Raw genomic sequence first — 22,795 nt, 5'->3', positions numbered from 1 at the left:
GAGATGTCACCTGGCTGCTTTAAGCTTCCGTTTCTTGACCAGTGAAGTGGGAATAAGATCTGTGAAACCTGATGAGGATTTCCAAGGAATAGCCCAAGTTTGAATCTCATCTCTGTTACTTCCAAATGTTTATGTCTTTTGTATACCCCTTGTTCTGAGCAATATCCGCAGTGTGCTGGGGTCCCGGGATGCTAGTGCTCCAGGAGAATATCTGTCAACGGAGAACCATCATCATAGAGGAAGTGCCCAGAATGTCCAGGTGGCCACTTTCAAAGAGAATAATTATTTCTCATTTATATTTAGGGTTAAAAATAAATAAAAATTGTAAAACCGCCTTCATTTTGGTGAAGCCCCGGTGGTACTCTACCAAATTAAATGGATTTAATAAATGGGATAGCAGCCCTCCTGGGATAATAGATCGGGTCACCCTGCTTATTCCGTTCAACCCGGAGAGGAGTGGAAATATCCAGGGTGGCCGGGGCGAAGCGATCCTGAGCCTTTCCCAGAAAGGAAAGCACATGCTGGTCCTCGAGGTGCTCCGGAATGGCTCAGTAAACGCAGCTGACATTTCGCCTGCCTCTGGGCTTGTGTGGCGTGTCAGCACAGGTATGCAAAGAGCAAGGCCGTCCGCGCAGGGGCTCAGCCACAGGCTGTACACGGGAACCACAGAGCAAGGGAAGGAAAACAGGAATGATCCAGGAGAAGGAGGGAGGAAAAGGGAGGAAAATCAGAAGGGAATTTCATCCCTGAGGACTGTTGCAGAGGGTCACCGTGACCCATCTGCCTGGTGGCACCTGTGCTACTGTCTGTCTACCTGGGATCAAAGTGCACCACCAGTGAGAGGCTGTTTCTCGCAAACAGAAGGACTCTCAGGAGAGGGGTCTCCTCGCAGCTACTCTGGAAACTCTTGCATTTGAACAGTCCCTTCTCTTGGAAAAGCCTTACTTATTTTTTTTTTAAAGTCCCTTTATATTACCTTTGAAATTACTTGCTTCATTATCACAGTAAAAGAACAATTCAGTGTTTATATTGGAAAACTTATTATTTGTGCCTCCAATTTTTTATAAAGGGCATAATTTTTTTAAAAAAACAGGGAATAAAGATTTCAAAAGGGTGGTCAATTATTTGCTGATTGAATTATAGGAAGAAAGTGTGATTATCCCATAGAATTTAGAAATGTATATAGTTAATTTTATGACTGCATGTATCTAACCCAGACATAGCAATTGTAATTACTGTCTCTCTCTCTCTCTTTTTTTTTTTATTTCCTAGGGGAAATAGGTTAGGTTGGACCTGCATGCATCATTATAAAGTGAGCACATATAAATTGAACTTTTCTAAATCTAGGTCAATTGGGTAAGAAGGCTCTTCTGATAAAAACAGGTTGAGGATTAGATTCACAGGCCACTTCAATGTTGAATGATATTTCTTCCCACATCCTGGGTCATAAAGCAGTGTAAATAATACAGCAATGTGATGCAACAGAAAATCACATTCACAATAACAGCAAAGCTGTATAGTGCATGGTTTTATACTTTGATACACTGTGTTCCAGTCTGCCGTGTTAGTGTTTTAAATAATATAACTTCCTTTTCATGTAATTTTAAGTTCATCTTTTCTCTTTATCTTTTTCTGGAATAGCGTTCTATAGTGCTAGGAGAAATTCTTAAAAAATAGAAAGCATAAAGTCAAATACTCTTTTCAGGAAAATACAAAAGATTTCAGACCCTCCAGCCAAAATGTTATATTGTATACTTTACAGACTCAATCTGTGTGCCAGGCTTTGATCCAGGCCTCAACATGATGACTGGGATCACCCCCATCAACCCAATGATGCCAGGCCTGGGGCTGGTGCCACCCCCACCGCCCACAGAAGTGGCTGTCATCAAAGAGATCATCCACTGCAAAAGTTGTACTCTTTTCCCGCAAAACCCAAGTAAGTGATGCCTGTGAGAAATGTTTGCTTATCAATTTAAAAAATTTTTAAATATAGCGTTGCATTCATTTTCAGATATGACTCAGAATTTTTCCACATACACAGAGTGGGTGGGGATCCATTTCACGGAAGTCTTTTGTGTCTAGAACACAGGTGTGGGGCTATGTCCATGTGTCTGTCCATGAGCGGAGTCAACACCGTGAAGGCAGTGCATGTGATTTGGGAATATTTACCGGGCATTAAGGACCCTTTTGCATGCAGGGAAGTCTGGATTTTGCTGTAGAACATAGTGTGAAATGTGCGAATACTTCCATCCATCTTCACAGATGTGGGAGGAAAACTCTGAAATGCTTTTTGCTAGATGGAAAATTGAATTAATTTGGCAGTTAGCAATTTTGGGGGGGAGCCTGCATCTCAGACTTCCTGGGCCAAATTGCATTTGCTTGAAGGAAACATACATTTGATGAAATAAATGGGCCAGAATGTTGGTGTTTTCTTTTTCTTTTTTTTTTCTTTAATTTAGCCTCAGATACTAAGTTTATGGGCTTAAATAGCTAGGATTTTTTTTTTTTTATTCATATTAATCAGTCTTGCCTTTTTAAGTGGACTTCTTGGAAGATTGCTTTAGTAATCTACATATAAACTAGGTAAAATGTTGTGACAGTGTACATTTTATCTTTTTATACAGCCTTTCCCAAGTTTAATAGTTTGCTCATTTCAATGTGAATAATAAAAAAAAAATAAAAAATGCTTTCTTCAGGCTGTGGGTTTCCCAGCCCAGCGTGTACGCACACGTTCCGGTCGGGTTCCCTGCGTTCTGCCCTGTGGCTCCATTATCCCGCAACAAGACAAAGCAGATAACAGCCGAGGCTTTTCATCATGTTGTCATTTCATCACGCTTTGTACCTCGTGCAGGTTTTCCCCTGTTTTCTGGGCTTCTGTATTGTGAAGGAGAAATGAAATTATGCTAACATTTGCTTTATCTTTGTCCATGGACAAGCCCAGCTACTCGGTGTGGAAATGAACACAGAAAGTAAAGAAAGTTGGGAGGAGGAGGGGAACGGGACTGAAAAACAAGACAGCCCACAATCAGTGTAAGTCGGGGTAAAAATGCGTCATTCCCCAGAGTGGAGGCAGTTACTCGGCAAGTCTTACTTTTGCCAAGTGAACCAGAAAAAAGAGCGCAAAGAAATCAAAGGCAAAACCCTCTGTCCTGTTGTGCTTAATTACTAGATCTCCCACCGCCTTCCACGAGAGAACGGCCTCCCGGGTGTAAGACTGTGTTCGTCGGAGGATTACCAGAAAACGCTACTGAGGAGATCATTCAAGAAGTCTTTGAGCAGTGCGGTGACATCACAGCGATTCGGAAAAGCAAGAAGAATTTCTGCCACATTCGCTTTGCAGAGGAGTTCATGGTTGATAAAGCCATTTACCTTTCTGGTACTTTGCATTTACGTAAGGGGTTTTCTAGGCAATTTGTTATGTTTTATGATGTTCATATGAGTTTCTTCCCTCTTGCCTTAATGCACAATAAACATCCTCCGAGTTTGGGCCGCGAAGAGGAAGAATTGAGGTTTTCCCTCGGCTGCCACGTGGCGAGTGTGGCTGTGCCCCTCTGCAGGAGCGGTTTCCCACATCCAGCCGTTAGGAATTCCATCAAGTTTCTAATTAATGATCTCAAGTACTTATTAGATGAAAAGCAATATTATGAATCCTGAGGACCATTATGATTATTGGATGAAATTCTCTGGGGGAATAAAGTACTCTCTCAGCATAATTTCAGTCTTTCAGAAGTGATTCACTTTCTAGACACTAGGGGACTAAATCGAGATCAGTTCTTTGAAGACACGAGTCTGTGGGAGCCGGCAGAAGACCCAGGAGCATCGCCCAACTGCTAAGACATTTGTCTCGGTTCAGCCTACCCCATGGCCCCTTCTTCTTTGGTGCAGATTTACATGGGAGATTTTTACAGATGTTGAAATCAGACCCAATGTTGCCTTTTGCTCTGTGGCTGGCCAGAATGATGGGGCTGGTATTGATACGTGGCTTTAGAAGGGTGTATTTTTAGATTCAACTCATTGCCCTTTCCTCACGCTCGCTCTCAATCCGCATGTTCCAGTCGGTCAGTCTGGGCACCACCTCCCCACTCCTGAGGCAAAGCCAAGGGGGAAGGTGAGAAAAGAATAGGAAAAGAAATAAAGCACACCTGAACATGACGGGCAGGTTTACTTGATTTCTGCGATCAGCCCCTGTCACCATGAAATTCTCTTGCAAACCCCAGAAGCCTTGGGGTTGATCCAACAAGGCAGAAACTTTCCTGAGCAAGATTAGTGATGTGGAGAAGTTAAAAACGCTTATTCCAATAAAGCCTTACAAAGTGGGGGGGAAAGTATCTGACAGCTTTCCAAAAGGGAGATGGAAGAAAAAACAGAGACTTAACTATTTTATGCCACGCGGACAGCTGTGTGTCACGTTTCTCGTGTTCTCGAGCTGTGGCCTCAGAGCAGGCCTGAGAGGCGAGCGCCGGCCCCGGGCTGCGTGTGCCGGCCCCGGGCTGCGTGTGCCGTGCGCAGGATACCCCCCCCTCCTTTCCCTCATCTGCAAAGTCGAGATGGTGACAGTGCTACCTCCCAGGATTGTTATGGGAATAAATCAAAATAATGGATATGAAGGCTTGGCAGAGCCCCTGCAACATAGGACCATTCAGTACGTAAATGTTTTTAATACAAACATCCTGATGATGATAAAGAATTTACTTGTTTCCCAGGAACCCTGCCCTGGGAAAATGGTTCTAATCACAGCTCTACCAATAAAACTATCACTTTATCCCACCCGATTAGATGAGAGGGTTAGAGCAGGTCAAAGGTGCTTTAACACCAACAAAGCACAATGTTAAGACCCAACCAGAAACCCCATAAAACACTGCCAGTGTGAACAGGCCCGAAGGTAGGCATGTGAGAGATTCTCCTTTATTTATGCTTTACGTTATGATTTTGCCAGCTTGGACCCTGGTCCTGCTCAGCAGGGCCCTGAGTGCCTCTTTGGTCTGCCCTTTTGAGACAGGAGGAACCCACAGCAAAGGCCTTACCTCAGCCTCCTTGCCTGGGTGCGTGGGCATCTCCCAGCTGTGCCTCCGCTGCCCTGTGGAGGCTGCAGCACCCCTCCTCCCCTGGAGAGCTGCAAGGCTGATTGATGTGAGGGACAGGAAGGAGGGAAGGCTGCTCCTCCTGCATGTGAGCTGCAAGCCGGAGCCCAGATGGAAGGCTTGTCTAATTTTAGGACCGGGTTCACATCTGAAGGCCAAGCTAATTTTAGACTCAGCCTCATCAGATTGTCTTTTAAGGCCTTAATGAAGATGTTTTGGTGAAAGAGAGGGTGCTTTTTGGAACCAGAAATGTCAGAAAAGCAATGTTCTGGACGTGAGCAAGGGAAAGTTGCTTAGCCAGTTGGGACACTGGCCAGTCCCAAGCTGCCCTGCACACTCAGCTATTATGTATATATATATATCACTGTGGCCTGCAGATTTGTTCTGTTTCCATGGCCCACAACCAAGATACACTCTGCTTTGGAATTAATTCTGCTCATCTGTGATCAGATGTTTGTGTTTTTGACAGGTATTGTTAATGTCTTTCCATCTTTAGATTAACTCCATTGAAACCTAGGCACAAGAAGGGTATAATGGGAATCAGATGTGAAATCTGTTTCATATTTGTAACTTTTCAAATGTGTGAAGTGCCCTACTGGGGAGAAGTCAGCTTCGACAGGGATTTTCAGCTGAATTTCAACCCAAAATGCTATGATAATCCTTTGAAATCTACCCCAAGATCTCAGACATCAGCAGTGTAGCCTTGCATTTCACAGTGGTGTCATTTGCAAAGCCCCAACACAGCAAAAGTGCTTATTTGTGTTCTCTCCTCTGGTAGCCCCTCAGAGCTGGGATCCTGAGGGGACCCGAATATATGTGTTTAAATTCTGAGTACCCCAAACTGAAGAGCAACCTCAAAGCCAAGTCTTCTTCAGTTGAAGTTTGGCTGGCTGTCTGGTTTCATTTCTGTTTCTGTTGATTTCTCAGATCAGGTTTCTGCTCACAGTCTTTGTAAGTTGGGTAGCTTCAGTAAATCTTGCAGAGATCTGTGAACCCATTTTGTGGTCTAGCCCAGGGCACTTTGGTTGGCTTCTGTGGCCTTCAGAGGTTGTGTGGGCTGTTGGTGCAGTGCTGCATGCCCAATGAGATGGTGCAGGGCTGGACCGGAGACAGTGGCAAGGCCTGTCGATTGCAGGTAAAATATTAGTCTGCCCCAGAGGATAAGTGGAAATAAAACAGTGTTGCAAAATTGCCATGGTAATTGTGGCTTTTGCAGCTGCCGGAGAGAGAATTGAGCAGCAGCAATTTCTGGGAGAATGAAGTGATAGCCTGTGTGGAATTTACTTTGTAGATCTCTTTAAATATCATAGATACTTTTTATTTACTGCTATTCCATCTCTTTCTAAAAAGAATTTAAGAGAGCTCATGCAATGGAGTTACAGTAAATTGAAAGTATAACATCAAAGACATAAAAAAGGTAGAGGGGAGGAAATAAAGCTATGTGTCAAACTTGTTTCTGAGCTTCCTGGAAGCCAGAGGGAAGAAGGAGTTAGCACAGACACCCAGGTTCTTGAAATCATCATCTTGGTAACACTGGCTTACAAATGTGAAGGAGACCCTCTAACACACCTCTCAGCCAAGTGTTTTACCCCAAATCTGTAATAGCTTGACTTGGCAGTGTTTCCAAATTACCAGGGAGAAGGATAACTGCCTCCCACTTCTGATGAGAAGGGTGTCTTTTGTAAGAGCAAAGAAATAACAAAGAGCTCACTTCGTGGGCCTTGGTCAGGGCCCTGACCAAACTGTGCCGCTGGACTTTGCTGTGACCAGACTTCCCATTGGTTTCAGGTTACCGCATGCGACTAGGGTCTAGCACCGACAAAAAAGATTCGGGCCGCCTGCACGTGGACTTCGCCCAGGCCAGGGACGACTTCTACGAGTGGGAATGCAAGCAGAGGATGCGCGCGCGCGAGGAGCGGCACCGGCGCAAGCTGGAGGAGGACCGGCTGCGGCCGCCCTCGCCGCCGGCCATCATGCACTACTCGGAGCACGAGGCCACCCTGCTGGCCGAGAAGCTGAAAGGTAGGCGCCCGGTGCCCGCGTTGCCCTTCTTCCTCCGCGTTAGCCGTGGCCCCTGAACACTGAAGCCCCGTGTGTCTCCTATTCCTACAAGAGCTGATTTCATGGGCGCAGGGGGGTCGCAGGACACCACTGAGCGGTCCGGCTGTTTAGGACAGAGCCCTGCCCTTTCCCAGGGCTCCCGTCACTGTTGTCTGTGGATGTGTGTGCACTGTCACCTCCTGGAAAGAGGGGCAGAAGAGTCACCAGCACTGGCCCCAGAGCAGGCTCCTGCCTTCTGACTTGTGTCAGGTGAGCCAAGCTGGCGTCGGCTCGGTGGGCCGGCGGGTCCTGTGTTCCTCCTGCTCTGCAGAGTTTGCACCTGCCCCAGACTCTTCACAAGCCCCGCCTTACCCATGCCGCTCGCCCCGGGGGCCTTGGCGGACAGAAGAGGAAAGGAGAATAGGATCCCTGTCTTCAGAGATGGAGTTGAGGGGACACTCCTAATGCCTACAGATTGATTAGGACTAGAAGCGTGTACATTTCTTTTCTTCAGATGTTTTCTGTGCTCTTCTCCCGTGTTTGGTGCTATGAGAGATGAAGATATGGAGGCTTGATTACCTGCTCTGGTGAACTACAGAGGATTGGGGAGGGGCCGGGTATTCAAATTAGGATTATGTGTGTATGTGAATTTTTTGCCATTGCTAATCGAAGTTGTGTGACATGAGCAACATCTGAGCATTTTAGTCTGTCCTCGGGTCACTGGGTGTGTCAGTTTTTAATGAGAGTACATAGGTTACAGTTGCTGGCCACACAGGTGTCTTCAAGTGAATGATTAACAGCAATACAGAGCCAAGGACATGGCTATCCAAGGTGTGAGCAACATACTTGGAGAACTCAAGAATGAGTGCAAATAACGTTGAATGTCACAAGGAAGTCTTCAGAGAGGAGGCAGGATTTGACCTTTGCAAGATAAACAAGATTTTTTTTTTTCTCACAGAAAGAATGGGCATACACATTCTAGTCCAGGGCTGGAGTCCTAGGAAGAAACATACAGGGGAGCAGAGAGGCACTGGCAGAGGAGGAGAAAGGCCTGGCTCTCACGGGCAGGGGAGCTGGGGAAGCAGGCGGGGCCAGGTTGAGGGCCGCCACTGGCTTTGGGGCTTGTTCATAAGCAGCGCGAAAGCCATTGCAGGTTTCCTCTGAGAGGAAAGATGCGATTGGTCCTTCGAGTATTTTAGAACAAAGCTCGTGTATTGCTTGGCAGTGTGTAAAGTGGATTGGATGTTTTCACCGAAGGAAATGTATGAAAACCTGCCCAGATCCTATTTTAAAAAGATAGGAGGTTGACATTCTATGCTTGAAAAAATAATAATTTTTAAACAAAAAGACGTGTGCTTCTCGCCCTCGTCCCCTGTCCAGGGCTTGGGAACCCCCAGTAAGCATCAGCTGCCACTGAAATGCCCCACTGTAACACAGAGAGGTGGCGACGGTCCTTCCAATAAAAAGCCTGTAAAATGTAAATAGTTCTCACTTTTTCATTCAGACTCGAAGCCATACCAAGTGGCCAGAAGGAGTAAGAGCAACATCCTCAATCAGGAATGTTGAATTGGGGACAAATTAATTTTTTCTTTCATATCCAGTTATCAGCTTCTGCCATGTCCACTCCTAGAAGTGACAAAAACTAGCACCTTGATTCTGTGACCTGTGAAGGAATTTCACGAAGGTTTGGCACATACATCATGTTCTTTTTAAGGAACCAACACAGAATATCTGTGCACGTAGGAGGACCACGGCATTGCTTTCCCTGTTAGAGGACAGCAGATTGGGATGTCAGTTTGGTAAAGTAATTTGCAAGCCTTGCCATTTCAAAAATATATATTTATATATATATGAGTATAATTTGCAGAATTTGGAAGCTGCACCTTTGCCAAGTACTGTGTGATCCCTTGAGAGAGAACAGATTGGAAATTTTAATAGATGGCAGTTACAGTAGAATGAACTAGCTGGGGATACGTCTTAGGCAATAGTCAGGTAATATCAAGCTTGACAATTTCAACCCAAGCACAGAGTTTGGAATATAAACAGCGTTTAATTGCTTAGGAAATTGTCTGCCTCAGAGAGGAAATCCACTCATGCTCCTTATAATGCTGCAAAGCCAAACAGGAGGAGCCAAGGAAACTTTCCCTGAAGATGATTTTATTGATGTGGGGATATAAAATGCAGTCAAGAACTAAGGTAAAGAAGCCTAGATCAAAAAGGAGGTGGAAATGCAATCTGAAAGGCCTTATTGGATTTCTTTTCTCCCTGGAGAAATCTTGCTATCTTATGTTTATTACAAACATTTCCCCCCATTTTTACATCGTATTTGTTTATTCTTACAATTTTCTTTCTGAAAATCAGCTTTTTGCAATAAAATCTGCATAGTCTAAACCTGTTCTTACTCAGTTTTCAATGATAAAATTTTGTGTGTGTGATTCTCTCTTTTTCCTATTTTTTTCAATTATAGTTTACATTCAGTATTATTTTGTATTAGTTTCAGGTGTACAGCATAGTGGTTGGACAATCATCTACTTTACAAAGGGTTGCCCTTGATATTTGCAGTACACACCTGGCACCAAAGTTATTACAATATTATTGACTGTATTCCCTATGCTCTATGTTACATCATCATCTAAGTCTTCATTACAACCCACATGGCCTTTCATATCCTGCTCGGTGCTAAGACCATGCACATAGTAGATGCTCAGTAAAGGAATTCCGTTCTATTTCTCAGCTCCTTGGATCTGTGAGCATGTTGTATTTCCGGCCAACGGTGCTGCCAGGCAAGTTAGGGAAGTTGTGTGCACTCAGCCCTCATTCCAGTCACTCCACGAGTGTTTGTCGAGCTCTTCACCACATGCCTGGCACTGGGCTGAGCACGGTGGGGAAAGAAACAGGAGCCAAGCCTCTGTCTCACAGTTTGTGCGCCTTGAGTGACAGAGCAATTTGCAAAGCACTCTGTACTTCTCCTCTTGCAAGTGGGAGGTGCAGGGTGCTATCCCAGGGGACAGAGGCACCCCACCTGGCCAGAGGAGGGGTGAGACGGGAATCTTCTGGGACCAGGGAACCCTGCATTCAGGGGCCATGGGGCCTTCTGAAGTCAGAAGAACCATTGAGTTGTAACTGTGTAGTGTCTAAGGCATGAAGCTCCAGTGTCTGTTACGTCAATACAAATTCTAAAAAAGAAAATTAGCGGGCACCCTGCTGATTAAATAGACATTGTTCTGAGACAGTTCAACTTAATGAAGACTGACTGGGAAGTGCCCACAGACCAAAGTTTATAGCACAGCTTTGAGAAAGTGAGGAGGAGCTCAATAACACCATAATTACGCTTTATTGGAAACAGGAGCACCAGGCAGATGAGATAATGAATTTCAGTGTGTCTAACACAGACCATCCACCCCTGGAGGAACCCTGTGTTTGGACTGTGGAAGGAAGACATTGATCAGACAGTGTGGAGAGATTATATCCTAAGTCACTGAGGATCTCTCCAGCAAGAGCATTTGAAAGCGTATTTCCCCACCTTGAAAGTGTCACATCATCTGTATGTGATGAAATGAAGAGTTTTTCTGTGGCTCAGGGGAAGTTTCGATGAAGCTTGGCAAGCAGTGCCCTCGGGATTTCCTGATGTGTCATCAGGAATCCAGTCCTTCCGGGTCAACACGTACGTCCAGAGGACAGGACTCTGCTTGCGTAGGCACGCCCAGTGTCTGCCGCTGGGGGGCGGGGTGGGTGCTGCCAGCGCGGTCCTGAGATGCTTGTCAGTATTTATGAGTCTGAGAATGCAGAATCGATAACCCTCTTAGCCAAGTGGAGGTTCCATTAGCTAAAAGCCAGGCTTCCTTCTGAGGGCGCAGGAGCTTGTCGGGAATCCCTTCAGGCCGGCTTGACCTTCACAGAGGACGGTAGGCCTTTCATTTAGAAACCTGTGCTTGACCCCCAGAGCAGGAGTGGTCTGTGCATTTTCATCTCGCCCCTCTTAGCTTTTGTATTTTTATGGGTACTAATTAGTCAAGGAGATTGTGCGTGGGGGGGCGGGCAGTGGGGAAAACTGTGTGTATAGCCTCTTACGCTATCCGTGATTTGGAGGACAGGTTAGGTACCACCTCTTTTGATGGTTAGTTGAGCAGCCAGAAAATGGAGACTTGTTTAGGGATGTCCCATGTCGGGGGTAACAGTGACATTTCCTGAAGGTGACAGTGACTGTTTTGCCCATCCTGGGATTCCTTGTCAATGTGTGGCTGTACTCTCTGAAGTACTTCCAGCTATCACAGAGCCAAAACCAATGACAACTGTATAGATGCACCATTGTCCGTGTGTGTGTGTGTACACGTGTGTATGTCTTTAAGAAAAATCATTGTAGAATGTCTTCCTTTGTCTCTCATTCTCCAGTCACTGTGTTCAAACCTGGACTCTCCTCTCCTGTTGCTCCATTACAGACCCATCCATAGATAAGGGTACAGGGCCGCCAGCCAGTATGCACTCATTGCTCACGGCCTGACTTCTGTCCCATGTGCTGTTCTGAAATTCAGCGCCAGATCGCCCTCTGAACACAAAAGGGGAAAAAACAACTACTCGCCAATTTGATTCCTTTCCCCCTTTATTAGCTGGACATCACTTTGATTTAAGTTCATCAAGTACCCACCTGCTGAGTCCTGGGCTGTCTGCTGCACCTGGGGTTTCAGCTGTGACCACAGCCTGGGCCAGGCCCTTGCGGAGCGAGCGCACACAGGGCAGTGAAGTCCTGACAGCCTCACAAAGAGAGAATGAACACGTGCCAGTGATTTTATTTAACTCTTTAATTAATGAGGGATCAGTAAGAAGTGAAAACTAGCTCAAAAGAAGAGTTTGCTTTATAAATATTTAATTTCCCACTGGACAGAAATTCATTTGCATTGTTATAGAGAAGAATGACTGGCATTGCTATCCATTTTCCTCAATTTATGTTCTGCCCCTCCCACATTGTCAAAGGGCCTAGTCAAAGACAATGGAGGTTCACGCCCCTGTGGGATCAGATGTCCAAAGGCCCTGGAGGGGGCCTCCGGGTGCCCAGCTCTCACCATTGAGAGGATCTGCAGCAGTGTCTGAGCCCGGTTCCAAGTCTTTAACATTTTTTTTTTCTCATTTTTTCTTTTGGGATAGGGATCGACAGATGTTTAAGCAGCTATTCTTTAAATGGGTTGAGGAGTTTGGGGACGGGTTCTCAGCGCTCCTAAGAATCATGTCAGATCTTTTCAATATTCTCCAATATACCAGCTGCAACTTCCCATTTCAGGTTTTCATTATCTCTTAACTTGGATGAGCTCCCAGCCAGTTCCCGGCTTTCACTGAGCAGTTTCTTCTGGTGCGTGTGCATCACCTGGAACAGCATTACCTGGAAAAGTCTGCAGATTCTGAATCCGAAGACCCACCAGGGAGTCTGCGCTTTCAGCAGGTCCCCAAAGGAGGCCAGGCTGTGGTCTCTGCACAGATGTACACACATGCAGTTTTTAGAATGTCTACCATGTGCCAGGTGCTCAGTAAACATGGAAGACAGGGCAAGGGAGGGAGGTGGACAAAGTCTGGAGTAACCAGGAAGGAAGGGAGATGGGTATGGATTCAGGTACTGACGTGACGTATGATATCATATTATTTAGTCCTCACAAAACTCAAAATGGTCATTGCCTTCTCAGAATTACAAATGCTTTCAAAAGGATGTGTGAGCCATTTGACAAGCTGGTTAACGCCTTGCTGTCGAGGCGGTGCCTCTGTGTGACTATCTGACATCACCCTGAACTTCCATGGCCAATACTAATGGCCTCAGGGTCTGCAGGGCAGAAGACTTGGCCAGCTTAAGTGCCATAAGAACACTTATCTCCAACAGACAATGTGAAAATACTATTTATCGTGAAATTAAAATGTTTATTAACAACTGATGTTCCCCAGCTTTGAATTTGGAGCTTTCTGGAGTTCATCACGGCAAATCCATTAGAAATAGGGTGTAATGAAATATACAGGGCGCGGCAAAAGTAGGATTACAGCTGTGAGTAAGTGAAACACAGAGTTTATTCTTTTATTATTCATTAGTTACTGTATTATTTTCCATACGAACAACTCTAAATCTACTTTTGCCCCACCTTGAAGATGGACTTCAAAGGGAAAAACTCAGAGTAACCAGAAGACAGAGTTTTTTTTGAAAGTTTTATTCTCATGTTAGCCTTTCAAAACTGGAGACAGAGTCATAAACCAACAACTATTGTACAGAGTGACTGATGCTTTAGTAGCAGGATATGTAGGGAATTGTGGAGACGTAGCAAAGGGGCACCGAACTCACCTTAGGGCTGCAGAAAAGCTTCTTTTATGAAAGGCACTGAGGCTGAATCTGGAGCAGCTGGCAATAGCCAGGTGGACGAGGAATGTGCAGGCCCAGGGTGTGTGCCCAGCGTGTGCAGACGCGGGGCCCGCCAGGTGTCTTAACAGGAGTGGGACACTGAGGCGGGGGATGGGCTAATGGGGGAATACAAATCAAGGAAAAAACACTTGAGGTAAGCCTAGGTGTGACATTGTAAGGACCCTGATTAGAAAACACTGGGCAATTTTTAATGAGAAAATACTCGGTGTCCACTTCCTAATACTGGCCCAATTTTTCTGAATTCTCACTGTGGAAAAAGCACGTCTGTACACTGTAGTTTCTAAACTGCACCGTATTCAGAGTTACACGGAAACATGTTCACAGAAAGTACTTGGAATTCTTCTAAGTGCGCCTGATGTGATTTTTATGAGCACTGCTAATTTCTTTCCACATGAATAGCTTTAATAATGCCGCAATGTAAATCCTCTTTAGTTTATATTGTTTTCTGTTTTTCAGTGATCTTTCAACTGCATGCAAAATTGAATTTAGATACTGAAAATAGATAGAGATTGGAAACAATTAGATATTGAGAACAGTTCAGTATTGAAAATGACCACTCCCAGTACACCTCTGCAGCCGTTCAAAGAGAGCTACTGTCTTGCTTCTTATAAAGTCATTTCTTGCCTGGCAACAGATGCTGACTGGACTCACCAATCGTGCCGTAACGAGTGTTTTTACATTTAATTTGAGTGTGAGTATGTCAGTCATACATGGGCCTGCCAGTTTCAGAAAGTTCAGAAATGAGGATGAAATGAGTTTCCAAAACTATGTACTTCTTTCAAGCTAATGGAACTCTGTCTACTATTATTTGTTAAAATGTTAGAAAGTCTCTTTCCTACTTACTTTTTAAATTGCATATTTTCTTATTTATTTATATATTGATTTATTTTTATTTTAAATGTATCTTTATTGTTGAAAGTATTACAGATGTCCCTCCTTTATCCCCCGTTGACCCCCTCCACCCCTCTCCTGCCCTGCCCCCACCTTCACCACATTGTTGTCTGTGTCCATGGGCAGTGGGTGTATGCATAGACCTTCTCTGGTTCATCCCTTCCTGCTCCCCTCCCCCTTCCCTCTGAGATTCTTCCGTCTGTTCCCTGCTTCCGTGTCTCTAGATCTATTGTGTGTGTGTGTGTGTGTGTGTGTGTTGTGTGTGTGTGTGTGTGTATATATATATATATGTGTGTGTTTTTTTGCCTAATCCTAAGAACACTCTTTCTCTTTCTGAAAACTATCAGCAAACTATAATCTGCTCGTGAATTCATGTTCTAGGTCTTGGGGTGAAGAACAATAACATTTGGTTTTTAGACAATTCAAGCAAGCACATATTTTCTTCCTGACAGTAAATTAGGATATTTATGAACTGTGCGACCACAAGCAAGGGAGAAACAGCCACCAGTTTGTGAGGGAAAGAAAGGTGGAAGGCTGCTCCTCTGTCCCCGTGAGCCGGGTCACAAAAACGAAGGTTTTTCCTCTTTGTGTTACGTAGAGATGAAAGTCACAGCAGGGGGAAACGTACATGAAGTCAGTGTTCTCTTTTTTTGTTGTTATTTTTTGAGACAAAAAAAGATTTCTTATACACATTAGGTTTATTTCTACTGTCTTTCTGTAGGTCGGCTCTCCTCCACACCCTGGCAGGGAGAGCGTGACAGCGTGTGCGGGAGGCAACATTCCTCCCGGCTGTAACTGCAGTGGCTCTCTGCACATAAGGCTAACTTATGGGCCTCTTCGTGGCCCGAACGTGATGTTAAGTTGTATGATGGATTTTATCTTATACAAGCCGTTCAGGTCCACAAAATGAGATAAGAAACCACTGCAGCTGAAGTTCACTGAGGGTTGAACTTAGACTGAAACTCCAGACTTAACAACATTGTATGAGCAGCTATGATACTGAACAAGTGTGTTCTGTGCCTATGGGTTGAGATGTTCAAAAAAATGTGAGTCTGTCACTTGCAGGGTGACCCCGGAGGCATTTCCCCGGGCCAGTTATCTCCTCTGGCAAAGGTGCAAAGGCAGAGGGGGCAGCTGTGCACAGAAAACGCCCCAGCCCCCACAGCCATGGCAGCCGGGAGGCCTGGATGGTGGCTGACCACAGTGCTTTCGTCCTGGAGAAGGCAGAGCACGCTGCACACGCACTGGGTAGGCTGATCCCGCCTTCGTGCAGTGTGTGTACCTGCAGTGTGGGTACCTCCTGGGCAGGCAGCAGCCACCGCAGTGAAGTTGTGCCCTGTCTGGGAGGGGCCTCTGGGAAGAGAGGTATGCAGAGCATTTCCACGGTGCTCTACAGAGGTCACAAAGCACTCCACAAATGCAGGTTTTGTATGATGAATGTTGCCTCCTAACAACAATGGTTGACTCCAAAGCATCTGGTGACTACAGTAAAATAAAACTCCTTTACCAAATATGAATCACCTCTGTCCAGTCATCTGGAGTGTATATGTGTATATGTATGTATATGTATACATATGGATGAGTGTTTATATATAGAATACATAGTAACATGTAAACATTATAATATACACTGCATGCCTACACGCACACAGTGCATGAGGATATTTCTGATGTTCCTCCATTGGAGGGAACATCATACACACTCAGTATTTGTCAAATGAGTAAGAATCTGAATCTTCAAATTCTAACTTTGCTCCTTATTTTTAGAATTCAGACTCTACCCCGTTTACTAGAAAAATATAGACTATTTTTCTTAAATCATATTTTCCAGGGGTACAAAAATACCAGTGAAAGACTCCTGCCTTTAAGTTTGCCTGGAAAATATGCAATGAGCCTTCAGCAGTAGGATTGATTAATGTTGTAATAACTAACATATAACTTCCGGTTCTCATTAACTTGGTCACCTGCAAACTTGCTTTTTCTCCGCCTCCAAACCATACAGCACAGGCCTGCCCAGTAACCATGGTAACCATATTCCCATGCAGGCAGGTCTATCCACTTCCTTTGAAATACACGTGATCACATATTTACCAGTGGAACCTCGTCCCCCACTTCTGTCCCGTCCCCCGCCACACGCACACCTTAAACCAGGTACGGATAGGTTTTCAGTAGCCTTCCCAAGCAAACGCTGACTACCCCGGGTCCTCCTTTGTTGAAAACAAGGAAATATTCTATTTTCAGCCTCATAAAATACGTTATACTGAACCTCAAATGAAATTAGTTTTGAACTGTAGTAGAACAAGAATTGACTTATTCCTACTACCACCTCGGGAACAATACCTTACATTACAACCAGTTTTAAAGTAATTTAATCTGTCGTTCACAGTTTGACACTAACTCAGCTGATTCTGTAAGTCAAAAAACCGGTATCACCGAATAATTACTTCTGATGGAAAGAATAAAGAAGTGAAGTGGAGGCTACATAGGTTACTAACAGGTTTTGAGCTAGACTTGAGAAAGGGAACCAGGGTTGGGGGAAGAGTGAAATTGTACAAATTACAAAGAATGCCCGGGACAGATCTGAACTTGAGCTCAGCGAGTCGGTAGATGAAAGGGGGAATCTTCCTTTGTTTCTTGTATGTCTCTGATGCCAGGGAGTTAGATGGGAAAAGACAAGCTAAGTGATGATAGAATGATTAGTCTCAGGAAAACTAATTTGTCAAATTCTGAAAATGAGTCCGTTAGGATGGGCTGCGCTGTCTTTTGCGAGGAACCAATGTAAGGTACATTTTCTGGCCTTGACATGATCTGTACTTGGCGGTTTTCCATTTCCAGACGATAGCAAGTTTTCAGAGGCTATCACAGTGCTGCTTTCCTGGATCGAGCGGGGCGAAGTGAACCGCCGCTCCGCCAACCAGTTCTATTCCATGGTGCAGTCGGCCAACAGCCACGTCCGCCGGCTGATGAACGAGAAGGCCACCCATGAGCAAGAGATGGAGGAAGCCAAGGAGAACTTTAAAAATGCCTTAACTGGAATTCTCACCCAATGTAAGTAAGACTTTGGGGGCCATCTGTCTTGTTGTGATTTTGCCTTTTCTTTTTGTTCATTTTATTTTTTTCATTTGGGGGTAAGTAGTTCAATAATTTCCCATTTTGCTCCATATTGAATGGCAAGCCTCATGACCTATTTCATGTTCTGTGGCAACTTGGAGGAACACGGACCTGCCCTGAGAGCTTACTTCTCAAGGTGAGCAACGTTTCTGTAGCTTTTCCTCAGACCACCAGCCCGGCCCCCAGGCCAGGGCAGCCCAGTGCACCTGTGCGTGCTGGACCGCCGCAGTCCCACCACGCCTGTGGCTGTCCACACCCCGCATGTCCTCCTAGTGCTGACAGTAGGAAGAGACCCGCAACACATTGTCCTTGGGCTCTGTGTAGGAAGACGATACCGTCAGAAAAACTCCTGCTCAGGATCCTTTATTTGAGGTGAGCATTTGACTGTCAACATGGACTACTCAGGAGCAGAGATTTTTTTCTGCAGTATTGTATTTTGTCCTTTCTTCATTTGGAAAGCAAATTGCCTTAACTACTTAATGCTGGCGATTTTTCATGTCCATGTCCTAAATTGATGAAGGAGTGTAAATGGGGCTTTCTCATAGAACAATAGTCAGGGTAATTACCCAAGGCTCTATTCAAAAAAAGGGCGTATATTTTTTATGGGCACTCTGTCTGTGTCTGTACTTAAGGTCACAGTGGCATAATGCATCACAGTGGCTGATGTCCCCTCGCTTGGTAAAAGCCATTGAATGACACTGGAACAATGCCGTGCTCCATTCCACCCCGTGCAGGGCCTCACCGGGGAGGGTGACACATGATTTACATATTCATTCTGAGAATAAGTGTTACTGCTGTCAGTGACCTGATGTGCCAAAATGCTCAGCCCCTCTAGGATCAGTGTGAACCCAAGGGTTAATGTATCTGTTAGGATGAGAAGAGAAAGGAGCATGCAAAACCAGGACCTTTTATGTAAGTGTTTTATGTAGCTTTGTTGTCAAAAGACCATTTTTGTAGCAGCATAAAATATTATCTAAGAATCTCAAACATAAACTCTGATAAGTGACCAAATATCCAGTATGAGACCCACCCGGACACCTGTCTTTATACAAAAGGAACAGGAAAAACAGAACTGCTCTGTCTCATCCAGGCCACTATCAGAGACCTCACCTAGATTCCCATCGTGAGGAATGACGCTTTACCCAACTGGGACTGTCCAGCAGCTCTGAGGTTAGGGTCACTGGGGAGAGGGTAAAGAACACTAATATCAGCACCACCTTGCAAAGGAGGGGGGCGAAGAATGGATTTGTGGGCGGAGGGAGGGCGGGAATGATGAATTAGTAATGGAGAGAAGGGAGAGAGGGAAAAGCCACGCAATTCTAGTAATGCAATTCCTGTAAGGTTATGGCAAGAAGCCAAATGCCTGCACAATAAAATGATCACTGGCACCCATTCTAAATAAGTCCCCGTTCCTATGCAGCTATAGGCAAAACGTACAGCCCCACCCGGCAGGGAGGCCTGGACCCTTGACTCTAACAATGAAGGCCGAGGCAGCCACATATTGAAAAAGGGAAGGAATTTCGTTTTCTTTGGCAACATCTATTGAAAGAAGCACCTATTAAAACAAGGCTCCAATCATGTGGCTGAAAGAATTCGAGGTGCCTGCCTAACAGGACACAGTATAAGCTGCCTCGGTTTGAAACCACTGAAAGCCAGACAGAGAAGGCTAGTGTGTGAAGGTCCAAATCTCGGCGTTTCGGTACTAGAACAGTCGGATTGGGAGAGGAGGTCGAGCTCTGTGCCGGGAACGGTACGGGCTTCCCAGCGGGTTGAGCGTCTGGCCGCAGGCAGCCCTGACCCGCACAGACCTGTCCCCTGGAGTCTGAACCGGCAGGTGCGCGTGGAGGACCAGTGAGCATGAGCGTCTCGCCAGGCAGGCGGCCTGGCGCAGCTGAGAAGGAGAGAACGAAGCGCGGGCGCAGGGCCGGGAATTCTGGAGGGAAATCCCGTCTCGTGGAACCCACGGGAGGGGCGCGCACTCTCCTAGACCCTCCTAGGTACCTCAACTGCAAAATATCAAAAATTGACTTCTTGCTTTTAATCTTCAAAAAAATATAGTGAGAGAGAGAGAGACAGACACAGAGACAAAGAGACAGATTCTGGAATCACATAAGGAAAAGAAGAGGAAAAAAGCAAAACTAGCAAGAAAGCCAAACGTGCCCCAAGGGCCCAGCAGACTTCCGTTCACCTCGAGCTGCAGAACTGTCGCGCGGCCTTGACACCTGCGAAGAAGACGGGCACGTGCTGTGTGACTGGGCCCTGTGCTCTGCGGAACAAAACGAGGAGTTCTCCTTGTGAGGAGGAAGGGCAGGGTGGCCGGTGGGAGGCACGTTTGCAGTTTCTGCCAAGCACACAGGGGTGGGCAAACGTGGGCTTACAGCTGTGAGTCCATGAAACACAGAGTTTATGCTTGTGTTCGGTATTTTTCCACACGAACAACTGTGAGCCTACTCTTGCCCACCCCTGTAGTTTCCCCCTCTCCGCTTTCCCGAGGTCCAGGCCACGTTTCACACATGCTCTGACGTAATTCAGATCCTATCTTCCCCACTGAAATCCCGAGCGTCTTCCCATTTCACTCCAACCCTGCCCTGGCTGAGAAGGCTCTCCACGCCTGCCTCTCAGGGTCGTTTTCCCGATTCATTCTGTGTCCCTTCCTGCTGGGCCCTTCAGAGCCTCGGGCCTTGGCACATCTGCTCCCCTGTCTGATGAGCCCCCCCTCCCCCCCCCCCGGGCCGGCTCAAACCCTTCTCCTTTAGGCCTTGGCTGAAACGCTACTCCTTTAGAGAGGCCTTTCGGTCCACCCTCTTCTAAGAGCGTCACCGTCACTGCATCTTACAGGTCCCTTGGAGCACTTATCAGAATGTGTAATGATTCAGTGATACGTCTGCTTTTGATTATTGCAAGTGTCACAAAGGAATCAATACATATGAAGTGCCTGGAACATAGAAACGCCACACGTACTTGGGGCTGAGTGAGTGGGGAATGAGCACGTTGGAGAGGGCAGGAAGGAAGCCCGACGCGGCGAGGTCAGGAGTTTCCAGGGACCGCCTGCAGCAGTTTGGCTTTGGTGGTAGAACTGCCTGCCGATAACGAGCTTCAACTTGCATATGTAATCAAGCAAATCATAGAAAGAACTTGCATTTGGTGGAAATTGCTACACTTTCCCAGACATGTGGCCGTAGTCTAGGGAGGATGAGCAGAGTTGGAGTGGAAGAGTCAACAGAAACATTCATTTCTACAAATTCCCAATGGTAACCAACTGTCCAACAACCTTCGCATTTCCTGGATTCCTATTGCTCTTTGGGAGATGCCACTTGGCCCTGTAATTTGATTCGGGGAAATATTTTAGCAGCCAGCAGGTATCCAAAGAGATTACGAAAATCGAGCTGATCTTGACAGCCTTCAGTACTGGCTAAGGGGTACACATCCCAGCCACAGAGTGCCTGAGAAGCCCCCCGGAGTCCTCGAGGGTCACGCCCTTCAGGACCACTGGAAGAGGACGGGAGATGCCTTACCCGTGAGCCTGAACCGGATTGAAGCCCATGAGGTAGAAGAGGGAGATTGCAGAGCTCTCTGAGAAGCCTCGGGGTGTGTCATTCTCTGCCATGTGCCCCTATGAAGCCGACTGCTCCCCAGATGCACAGGGGAACCAAACCCTAACATTCATCCTAAAAATATTAGCAGTAACCTGGCTAAACTGGAGGTCGGTGCTCATTTCATCATCCTTTGAATTTTAAATATTTCTCCTTTCGTGGCTGGTGGAGCTAGGTTTATTTGTCTAGCCATATTTTTGCTTTCTCCAGCGTGGTTCTGTGTGGTGGGGTGACTTTGGCATCAGTGCGTAGAGTTGCTCCTAAAGGAGTAACTGTTAAAGTCCACAGCGATCAACGTACTCGCCGTGTTTCCCCAAACAACTGGTCACCCTCCCCCCTTCATCTGCATTATTTTCCTGGCAAATAGCGTAGAAATCACATTTTGCTTTTCTCACTTAGAATTAGGTTAGGGTTGGTAAGCACCGAAATTCAGGAATGCATCTCAGCTCTCTTTCTCCCAGTGGCTGGCGCTCTTTCAGTTATTCCCAAGTCGCCGCGAGTGCTCCCTCCACAGACCAGACCCCATGGGTCAGCACCCTTCTCCACGGCCTCCATGCGGCCTCTCTGTCGGGGAGCCGGTGGTGTGGGGAAATCCTCTGAGGCCGTTTGGAAGCAGGTATGTTGATGACCGAGCTATGACAGCAAGGGTGGCTGTCCTGCTGTCCTGAGGGAGGGCTCTGTAGACACTTCAGGAAGCCTCTGGAACATTGCAGAGTTCCCAGCACAGTCAATGTGGTGAAATAGCCCGGGGTTGAGCAGGAAAGGGAATTTCATTAAGCGATAGCCCATTAAGCTGGATAACCCCTTACCTTGCTTTCATTTCTGTCCTTGCTTTCATATTTAAGCAAGTCACATTTGCTAGAAGAGAAAACATTAAGAGCCATTAATAATAACATAAAGCAAAACATTATTTATTTCAAGGTCTACATCAAAGCTTAGCAGCTACCTTCTAGCTGTGTTGGTGCTGTGTTCTGTCAACATTTGTTTACGTTCTAACCTCTCTTCATATGTCTGGCTCACCCCGGGATCAGCTAGTAAGTATAATCACATAAGCATAGTTTCCATCCAGGGGCAGCAACTGAACCCAGCCAGGCATTTGGGGGAGTATAACATGCGTTCAGTTCTGTTTGGGGTCACTGTTTGCCTTCCGACCATGGATGTGCACTTATCAACAACGTTAGATGAGGACATCATCCCTCCTGGTGTGGCACCTGGAGCTGTCTCCTTTCTGGGCCAGCTGGGTAGATCTCGTTTGCTAGATATGCAAGAGGGAAAAATTCCAGCACATATGAATCATCTCGTTCATATGCTATCGTGTCCTTAGATCATCCTTGTCCCGTGTTTATGTCATCTCTTAAACTGTCCACTGGCAGAAACTTCCCCAGGTTTCCCAACTGAGAGACTTTGGGGTTTTAATATTCTTTGCTTTTTTAAAAAAAAAAAAAAATTTTTTTCCTTTATTGATTTTAGAGAGGAAGGGAGAGGGGAGGAAGAGATAGAAACATCGATGAGAGAGAACATTGATTGGCCACCTCCTGCAAGCCCCCCACTGGGGATTTTGCCCACAACCTGGGCATGTGCCCTGACCGGAAATCAAACCGGCGACCTCTTGGTGCATGGGTCGATGCTCAACCACTGAGCCACACCAGCCGGGCATGATTTTCTTTGTTTTTAAAAAAACGTATGCT

At 46.0% G+C, this 22,795-nt stretch overlaps 1 protein-coding gene across 1 annotated transcript in view; it reads left to right on the top strand.

Annotated features, from left to right (window-relative positions):
- Window positions 1-22,795, top strand: part of ENOX1 (ecto-NOX disulfide-thiol exchanger 1) — a 318,289-nt gene that overhangs the window by 136,416 nt on the left and 159,078 nt on the right. The window contains exons 5-8 of the mRNA XM_036250067.1: window positions 1,763-1,936; window positions 3,170-3,376; window positions 6,870-7,103; window positions 17,239-17,451. Of these exons, the coding sequence (XP_036105960.1) occupies window positions 1,763-1,936; window positions 3,170-3,376; window positions 6,870-7,103; window positions 17,239-17,451 (828 nt within the window). The remainder of the gene's footprint in view (window positions 1-1,762; window positions 1,937-3,169; window positions 3,377-6,869; window positions 7,104-17,238; window positions 17,452-22,795) is intronic.

This window comes from Molossus molossus, unplaced genomic scaffold (genome assembly GCF_014108415.1).
Source record: "Molossus molossus isolate mMolMol1 unplaced genomic scaffold, mMolMol1.p scaffold_m16_p_9, whole genome shotgun sequence".
Classification (NCBI taxonomy): domain Eukaryota; kingdom Metazoa; phylum Chordata; class Mammalia; order Chiroptera; family Molossidae; genus Molossus; species Molossus molossus.
This window is presented reverse-complemented; position numbering and strand designations above follow the sequence as displayed.